Below are 10,276 nucleotides of genomic sequence, written 5' to 3' on the forward strand. Positions count from 1 at the left end.
GTTTCAGGATCTGTGCCAAAAACATTCCAATTCGCTACTAACTCCCCCCAGGTAACTGAACTTCTTATAGTTAACCAAGTCTTCTCTGATTTCCCCGGACCTGTCAATATTGTGTCTGATTCACGCTATGTGGTTAATTCTGTGTCTATCCTTGAGGCCGCAGGACTAGTCAATTCTTCATCCTCCGTAGCGACAGTTTTCCTCACCCTGCAAAAATCTATTTGGAATCGGTCTGCTCCTTTCTTTATTACTCATATTAGAGCTCATTCTTCCTTACCTGGACCCATGACCACAGGCAATGCTATAGCTGATCAAGCCACACGCCCCATTTGGATACTCCAATTTTCTTCCCCAGAAGAGCAGGCTATCCAGTTTCATTCAGAGTTCCATGTAAACGCAAAAACCCTTGCCGCCAAATTCGGTCTTTCTCGTGCTGCCGCTCGCGATATTGTTCGCCATTGTGCCGCATGCCCTACTTTAACCCCTGTGCCTTCGGTGGGGGTTAATCCCCGAGGATTACTACCAGGACATATCTGGCAGATGGATGTCACCCACATATCCGAGTTTGGGACCTTAAAGTATGTTCATGTGTCAGTTGACACCTGTTCCCAAGTAATTTTTGCTTCTCTGGAGACGGGTGAGCGTACCACCCATGTCATTAATCACTGCCTTGCTGCATGGGCAGCCTGGGGCAAACCAAAAACTTTAAAAACAGATAATGGTCCTGCATACACAAGTAAATCATTCCAAGATTTCTGCACCCGTATGCAGGTACAACATAAAACTGGAATCCCTTATAACCCTCAGGGACAGGCCATAATTGAAAGGGCTCATCGAACCCTCAAGGCTTTTCTCTTAAAACAAAAGGAGGGAATTGCCACGGGCAAAACCCCTCGAATGCGCCTCTCCCTTGCACTGTTTACTATAAACTTTTTGAATTTGACAGATCATTCTATGTCCCCCGCTGAGAGACACATGTTAAAGGAGCCATCTTCACGAGGCTATGTCCGTTGGAAAGATGTCCTCACGGGAAAGTGGTACGGCCCGGATCCGGTATTATGCTGGAACCGAGGCGCGGTCTGTGTCTTCCCACAGGAATCTGGAAGAGAACCTCTCTGGATACCGGAAAGATTGGTCAGAAAAACAGCCCCGCCGCCACAAGATACACCTCTATCACCTACGGACGACATCTCCCCCGAGATAACCGAGATTACCACGCTCTCACAGGACGACAAATTGCAACAAAACAACGAGACGTGAGATGCACCCCTTCCGCTTCTTCATACTGGCAGCGGCTTTGCTCCCTGGCTCTTATGCGGGCTTTAACTCCAACCCCACTGCTTTACTGCAGAACGTAGGCAACCCTTGCGACTGCAAGGGGGGGACCAGCAACACCGTACTGCAGCGTACTCACATCGCCACAGCTGATTGTGGGGACAAAACTGCATATCTGCCCCTCCAGGGGATCCCCGGCCTACCACGCGGCTACATATGTGTGCCCAAACCCCGCGTTTCTGATCCCCATAGCAAAAACCACTCCTGTCCTTGCTCGACCTTTCAAGAATCCATGCACAGCTCTTGCGATTCCTCATACTTCCAATGCACTTCTGGCGGTCAGTCGTACTATGCCACCCAGTTACAAAGTACTCGCAGGTCCTCTAGTCCTGACCATTTGCCACAGGTAGTCCATTCATCCCCCTACCTCTCAGCCCCCTGTGTTGGTACGCCTGGACAGTGGGCGTGCTGGCGCACTACGGCACCCGTGCATATCTCTGATGGCGGAGGCCCACAGGACCAGCTCCGCCACCAACAGCTAACAAAGCGATTAAAACCCTCGTCCCCCCATCCCTACTCACGCCTCACATATGGACAATGCCTCCATCAGGCACACACCTTCCTCGAGTTGTCTTGTTCCCCCTCTCATTCATTGGGCTGTATCACCCATCCCTGACGGGGAGCGAAAACTGGGTATGCGAGACCAAAGGTACTGCAGCAGGAGTCCACCCGGGGGTTCCGGGGGTCCTGGGAGAGCATATGCATATGCATGCAGGTTCAATTCCCAGCCTGCCCCAGCAAAAGGGAATAAAAACTGATCCCTAACGGAGACATCAGGGGTTGTGGCCAGGCCCTTGAAGTTCCGTAACTAACGGATCACAAGCACGCTGGGTATGCACCTCTACTCTCTGCCTAGTAAATATTCTCCCGGCCCTCATGAGCCAGGGCCGTCGGGGATGTGATTTGTGCAAAAACAAAAGGAGGGAGATGTAGGGAACCAGACCGGAGGAACCGTGCCCCTAAGATGGCGCCGACTCCCTGCTTCCGGGTTCTTCCTCATCTCAGGGAGTTCCCGCTCTTGCTCGCTCCTTCCCGCCTTAGATTTCCCGCTCTAGCTCGCTCCTTCCCGCCTTGCCACGAGATTGTCCTATCCCCGCGCTTCTAGCCTATCACCTGATTTGTGACGTGTATTGTGCATATAAACCCTTGCTACGCGGGTGTAAGGGAAGTTCCTGCCCAGAAGAGATCGAAGCTGGATCTCCTGCTTGCCGAGCAATAAAGGAACCCCGTGCAAAGTGTTCGGTCTCTGTCTCTTGCTGGACGAGGACGGCGCCGAGCACCATATGGCTGCTAGTTCATGTCCTTGCTGTCCCATTTCTGATCCAGTTCCCTGATAATGGCCTGGGAAAAGCAGCAGAAGATGGCCCAAATGCTTGGGTCCCTGCAACCCATGTGGGAGACCTATAAGAAGCTCTAGGCTGCTGACTTTGGTGTGGCCCAGCCCTGGCCATTTCAGCTATCTGGAGAGAGAACCAGCAGATAGAGGATTTTTCTCTCTGTCTCTTCCTCTTTCTGTAACCCTGACTTTCAAACAAAATAAATCTTAAAACTGTCTTATTTAGTTATTTTATCTATTTGCAAGACATGTTGATAGTGGAAGCAGAGAGAGAGAGAGCTTCCATTCACTGGTTTATTCTTCAGATTTCTGCAGTAGTTAGAGCTGAGTTAGGCTGCAGCCAAGCGCCTGGATTTCCATCATGATCTCTAGTGTCTGTCAGGAATGCAAGCACCTGAATTATCATGTGCTGCCTCCTGGCATACATTAGCAGGATATTGTTTTTGAGCAGAGTATCCAGGACTTGAACTTTAGTGGTTGCAGATATCCCAAGCAGTTGCTTTACCACCTTACCATATAACCCCCTCCACACACACACACAATGAAAACATTTAAATAGTAAGAAAAATATGATTGAACATTGGGAAATTCATTGCTGTAATTTATTATAATAAGATATCAAGGAGAAATACCATAGTGATCATAAATGTGTACTTTTTTAATTTTTTTTTTTTTTTTTTGACAGGCAAAGTGGACAGTGAGAGAGAGACAGAGAGAAAGGTCTTCCTTTTGCCGTTGGTTCACCCTCCAATGGCTGCCGCGGTAGGCGCGCTGTGGCCGGCGCACCGCGCTGTTCCGATGGCAGGAGCCAGGTGCTTCTCCTGGTCTCCCATGGGGTGCAGGGCCCAAGCACTTGGGCCATCCTCCACTGCACTCCCTGGCCACAGCAGAGAGCTGGCCTGGAAGAGGGGCAACCAGGACAGAATCTGGCGCCCCGACCGGGACTAGAACCCGGTGTGCCGGCGCCGCAAGGCTGAGGATTAGCCTATTGAGCCGCAGCGCCGGCCAGATGTGTACTTTTTTAAAAAGATTTATTTATTTTATTTGAAAGGTTGAGTTACAGAGAGGCAGAGGCAGAGAGAGACATCCTTCATCTGCTGGTTCACTCCCCAAATGGCTGTGATAGCTGGAGCTGAGCCAATCCAAGGCCAGGAGCCAGGAGCTTCTTCCATGTCTCCCACGCTGTTAAAATCTTATGCCACTAGCCTAGCAAGAAACTTCATTGCAGTTATACAAGTGGCCAAGAAGAAACACTTAGATATGGTTGATGGATTTGTTTTTTTTATTTTTATATTTCAGTTGTCCAGGAAATGAGTGACCTGATTGAGTCCAACCAGGAAAGGCAAGACATAAATTTGGGACAAATTGCAATCAGAAAAAACACATCAACTCAAGAGAGACTCGAATTAAGAAAAACAGTTAATTTAAGCTCAAGCCATATTCCAAAACTAATTACAAAAATAAATTGTTCAGGAAGGAAAACTGAAGCGAGCAGTGCATTTCAGAATATGCATTTCACTAGTGGGCTGGATGAGATGCAAGTACAAGAGAAATCTGATGGCTGTAATACACCTGGGACAGCCCTCTCACACTGGGAGCAACTTAGACAGCATCACGAGATTCAGACTGTGCAGAAGCCTTTTGAACAGAGTGGACAATGGAAAGCCTTCAATAGGAAGACGCTGTTGTTTGCATGTGAAGAGGCTTATGGAGGAAAGACCACACAGATAGAAAATAAAGCTATCCATGAAAATTCTAATGTCACTGAACAACAGCAATCACATATGGAAGAGAAACCATATGAATATGTTGAGGAAACTCTCACTTACTTGTCAGATCTTACAATAAGTCAGAGACCACAAGTAGGGAGAAGACCCTATGAAAGTAAATGCCACCAGGAATCTTTCAATTGTAAATTATGCCTTACCATCCATCATAGAACTCAAGTAGGGGAAAAGTCCTGTGGGTATAACGAATGTGGAAAAGTCAATTGTCAACACTCAGACTTAGTTAGAAATCAAAGAATTCAGACAGATGAGAAATCTTATGAATGTGGAAAAATCTTTGACCAGAAGTTAGGCCTCATTAAGCATCAGAAAATTCATACAAGGGAGAAAGCCTATGAATGTGATGAATGCGGAAAAGCCTTTCACCTGAAGTCACACCTCATTAGACATCAGAGAATACACACAGGGAGAAAACCTTATGAGTGTGATGAATGTGGAAAAGCCTTTCGCCAGCGGCCACACCTCATTACCCATCAGAGAATACACACAGGGGGGAAACCTTATGAATGTGATGAATGTGGAAAAGCCTTTCGCCAGACATCGAACCTTGTTACCCATCAGAGAATACACACAGGGTGGAAACCTTACGAATGTGATGAGTGTGGAAAAGCCTTTCGTCAGAAGTCAAGTCTCATCACACATCAGAGAATACACACAGGTGGGAAACCTTATGAATGTGATGAGTGTGGAGAAGCATTTCGTCAGAAGTCACATCTCATTACACATCAGAGAATGCACACAGGCGGAAAACGCTATGAATGTAATGATTGTGAAAAAACATTTTCCTGGAATTCAAGCCTCATTATACATCAGAGGATTCACACAGGGGAGAAACCTTATGAATGCAATGAATGTGAAAAAGCCTATCACTGGAAATCAGACCTCATTACACATCAGAGGATTCACACAGGGGAGAGGCCTTATGAATGTAATAAATGTGGGAAAACCTTTCATCATAAGTCATCCTTCATTAAACATCAGAGGATTCATACAGGGGATAAACCTTATGAATGCAATAAATGTGGAAAAGCCTTTCACCAGAAGTCAGACCTCATTAAACATCAGCGTATTCACACAGGAGAGAAACCTTATGTATGTATTATATGTGGAAAAGCCTTTTCCCGGAAGTCAGACCTTGTTAAACATCAAAAGATTCATACAGGGGAGAAGCCTTTTGTATGTAATACATGTGGAAAAGCCTTTTGCCATAAGTCATACCTCAGTTTACATCAGAGAGTTCATACAGGGGAGAAACCTTATGCATGTAATGAATGTGGAAGAACATTTTCCCAGAAGTCAAGCCTCAATAAGCATCATAGAATTCACACATAAGAGGAACCTATTTAATGCAATGAATGTGAGAAAACCTTAGGGCATAAGTTAGGTCTTAACAGACATTATAGGGCTCATACAGAGAAAAAAAAATACCTATCAACATAAATGCGGAAGCTCATTTTGTTAGAACCCTGACTTCAGCACAAAGATCTCGCAGATGACAAAGCATGTATATGTGGACAAACTTTCTACCATAAATCTCTCACTGTCTACCAAAGAACTCAGAAAGACCTTATAAATGCAATGGAAGTGGAATCACCTTTAACTATAAATGCAAGCTTCAACAAGCATCAGCAAAATTTTACTGAATAAAAACTGATAGCATAGGGTATGTGGGAAAACCCTTTCTGGAAGTCACACATCAGCAGGGTTTAGGGAATTCACATGAGGGGGTAATCCTGTATGACAGAGATGGGCTATGTGTTATTTTCTTCTCTTTGATACACAATCTGCATTTTTTTTCCCTCACTTTTTTGTAAGACAAATTCTGCTTTCACATGTGAATTTTGTTAACAAATATTCAGTCTAACATTCAGTTATCTGAAATACCATCTGTATCACTTATAAAGTATTGTTTGGTGTAGCTTTTTTTTTTTTGTCTATGATTTCTGCACATTATTCCAACCAGGGGTGTGGCCAGACACATCTGGCTCATCTTCCTTCCATAGCGCTGTACCCCCAGGCCTGGATGATAATTGTTTTATTCAGGTTAGAGATTAATCTCTGGTGGCTTATGAGAATCACATACTTGTCTGTATGTATGTTTGAATTTACCCACACTGCTAGAGGAATAATTTATAGGGTGAAGAGGAATGTGAGCAAAGTGCTCTAGTGGCCTAAAATCCAAGTTGTCTTCCTGAGATTGAGTCTCTGGCAGTGTTTACTTTTGCTTTGTTTCTTGTATTGCTTTTCTCCCACTTTGTTGTGAGTTATTCCTGACTTTTTTTTATTTACCTGGCACAGTTCTGACCCATTTTATTCCATTGAGCAATTTGGAGATGATATAGGCAGGTAGCTAGTGAGCACTAGGAATGGACAGTAAGCAGCATCTGGATCACACCCAATACACTACCCAAACCCTGCTCCTGTATACCCAAACCCTGCTCCTGTGTAGATGCTGCTGTTTTGTCAGCTACGAGTATGTGTGGCTGCATACTCAGTACACCTAATACTCATAAGGCAACTAAGCTTCACCTCTTATGTACTGGATGCCATGATGTTTTCTGGATCTCTGCCTGGGCACTGCAGGTACATGTGAAAATGATGCTATGAAGTTAACCATCTTTGTTGTTTCATTGAAGCATCTGAGAGTTCTCATATTTTAAAAAAAATAGCATGGATTGGGTTGTAATCAAGTCAAATCCCACTCACAATATTTGAATATTTATTTAGGTACCAGTACAACCCCTTTCTAAAAAGAATAACTCAAAATCTTGTTCATTGCAGCACTTGTTTTCTCCCGAGATTTTTCACACAAGCCATCATAGTATGTACTGTCCCTTTAAATGAATCTTGCTCTTCTGTTCCCCTTTATCTACCTCTATATTGTTATGACATTGTTATAGCTTTACATTGATTTTAGTATTATTTGTTTCTCTACCCCCCTCCCAAGGTATCCCTCAGTTTTATAAGTTAAATAAACACAAGTTTAAGTGTTTACTTCTCTTACTCATCCACAATGTGCTTTTAGGATTCTGATTGGATTTATAGTAAGATCTCAGCTTGTATCCACTCTAGACAGACAGTTCACTCGGGCAGCATGGCTATTCCTAGATGATTATGCTACAAATATAATGCTGGATGCTCTAGCTACAATGACTGCTTTTCAAAATCCCTCCCTGAGGACAGTCCTGCAAGTCATTCTGTCTGTCCATTGCTACTCATTGACAAGTGCTTGTTGGCCTTGGACCTGCTACCTGGGGATCATACAAGTGCCATTCATAACATGCAAACCTCTAATCCAAAGATAAACATTTAAAACCAGATAAATGCTTATGTGCATTTTATTGAAAAAATAGCCAAAATAATGGCAAAATAGTTGTACTTGTTCAAGAAAGTGTTGACTTACGGTCAAAGCACTGTTAGAAGAAGTACAATCTATCAGGGTGATGGAATAATGTGAAATGCCTGCCTCCCAACTCAGCCTTACTATGTATAATGTAAAAATTAAGCAATATAAAGGAGCAAATAGTAGGAGATATAGTCACCTCTTTTGGGTTTGGAATGTGAAGAAGGAATAGAAATAGAGGTAAAACAAAAAGGAAACAAAAGGAGTAAGTGCACATGGAAGCCTCTGAGTTATTTTAGGAGCCTTCAAAGCAAAATGCCCTAAATATTGATTTTCATTGATGTCTTCCACCAAGCCTGAAAAATAACCAAGTAACATTACCCAGTGCAAGATAAATTGAATTTGGAGTTAAAGCATCCCATGGGAGTTTGCCAAACCCAGCTCCTGGACATCACAAAAGAGTTTCAGGACTATCGAGTCTGCAGACTTCTTGCTGTTCCATCCCTGGAGCTGCTTTCCAACACAGGAGCCTTCTACATCCTGTGGTAACTCCACTACTGGCCATGTCGCAAACTGCAAAGAGTATTATCAGTTGATGAAAACATTTGGGTATAGCTGGGAATTTGTTCATAGAGAAGGAGGTCACTGCACATCCGTTTTCTGGTTCTAAGTTATTGAGGCTGCAAGTACCAGGAATGAGACAACAAAAATTGCATTATGTGTGAAGGCATAAGGCAGGCCTCTCAGATCGTGTCCAGGTTGTAAGTCTGGTCTATGTCCTGATACAGAGCAATTTCAATTCCTGGATGTCTGGGCAACCCAGCTGGTGCACAGAACGCCAGTTGGTATGGGTATTTGCTACCTGCTGTGATGTGTACAGCTGCTTATGGGGCTGGACTGAAGTTCTGGGCTACACATACAACTTTTGTGTGGACCCTTTGTGATAGAAGATGGAAGAGATTTTGCTGGCATCAAAATTGTGTGCTGGATATGAGTAGCCTGGTCATTTGTCCCTGACCTAGGTTTCAGACTTCCCAGCACCCATGAAACTCACTTTCTTGCAAGTACAGCATAGTCCGCATGCTCACGTTTCCTCATCCAAAAGCCAATCTTGCTTGGCAAGAGATGTGTGAGCAGCAGCAAATGGGTGATGATGGCTGGCCTCATCCAACCAGGCTCAGTGCAGAGACCATGTAAACACTGAAGGCTGAATGGCTGTTACAATAGCATTCAAGTGTCCAGGGAAGGGACAGAAGTGAGCAGCATGCTGTGCTCTCCATGAGAGAACCTGAGAATGGTTGAATTCAGAGTCTGGAGCATACTGATGTACAGAAGGATCACTTTCTACTTGCCACCATCCCAGCTCCTGGTCTCCCAAGCAGGCAGTAAAGAACACCATTTCTCTATCCTTTTGCACTCAATTCTATTTTTTCATGCTGTTTATTTTGGCTGTCTTTTTCTAGTTTTCTAAGCAGAAAGCATAGCTTATTGATATTTCTTTTGAAAATATAGGTATTGAAGGGCCAGCATTCTGGCACAGAGACTTAACCACTTGTGTCACCAGAATCCCATATTGGAGCACTGGTTCAAGTTATTGCTTTTCTGTTTCACGTCCAATTCCCTGCTAATGCACCCAAGAAAGCATTTGGTGATGGCCCAAGTATTTGGGCCCCTCCACCTATGTGGGAGACCTGGATAGAGTTCCAGGTCCCTGACTTCAACCTGGCCCAGCCTGTCTAATTGCTGCCAGTTGGAGAGTGAATAATGGAATGGAAGATCTCTGTCTCTCGCTCTTTGGCACTCTGTTTTTGAAATTTTTTTTTTTTTTTTTTTTTTGAAAATAGGAGTTACAGAGAGGGAGAGAGACAGAAGAGAAGTTCTTTATCTGTATCACTCCCCAGATGGCTGCAATGGAGGGCTGGGCAGACTGAGTTTTGGTGACATTTTAGCTTGGAGTCCTGTCTTCCCCTATTCTCAAAGGGCTTCTGGTTTTCTGGATGAGTTTCGTATCTATGACTTAGATCAAGGCAAGTTTAACCTGCTTAGGTATCTTCGTCTTGGGTTTGTTTTTTCCCCAAAATAGAGCTGAGACAAGAGTATGCATGAAAAGTTATGTAAAATGCAGGAGTATGAAAAGTGTGACAGGAGGATAGGCAAGACCTGTGAAGGAAGGAAGTATTGCTAAGCAGGTTATTACAATGATTTGATTGGGCTCTATCTCAGTGGGAACACTCTTTGGAAACATGTAGTCACCTGTAAACTGATCCTTTGGAACTTGGAATCTGAGGACATTGTCTATCACTAGTTATTATCTCTCAAACCTTTTTTCAACCCTGTTACTTTGGGTGAACACTATGAGACTAGCATATTTAGATCAGATGAGCAAGCACAGAAAGAGCTTTTCAATTCGTTATACTCACAAGTACCTGGTAATGAAGAGCAGGTCATGCAGGACCACTCAGTGGAAGCATGGTT

General features: G+C 44.1%; 1 protein-coding gene across 1 annotated transcript in view; it reads left to right on the plus strand.

The window, feature by feature from the left end:
- The window catches only part of LOC133776021 (zinc finger protein 260-like), a 49,605-nt gene extending 40,339 nt beyond the window's left edge, over window positions 1–9,266 (plus strand). The window contains exon 6 of the mRNA XM_062214676.1: window positions 3,971–9,266. Within this exon, the coding sequence (XP_062070660.1) occupies window positions 3,971–5,790 (1,820 nt within the window). The 3' untranslated portion in view covers window positions 5,791–9,266. The remainder of the gene's footprint in view (window positions 1–3,970) is intronic.
- Window positions 9,267–10,276: the final 1,010 nt, after the last annotated feature.

The sequence above is a fragment of the Lepus europaeus genome, chromosome 17 (assembly GCF_033115175.1).
Source record: "Lepus europaeus isolate LE1 chromosome 17, mLepTim1.pri, whole genome shotgun sequence".
Lineage (NCBI taxonomy): Eukaryota > Metazoa > Chordata > Mammalia > Lagomorpha > Leporidae > Lepus > Lepus europaeus.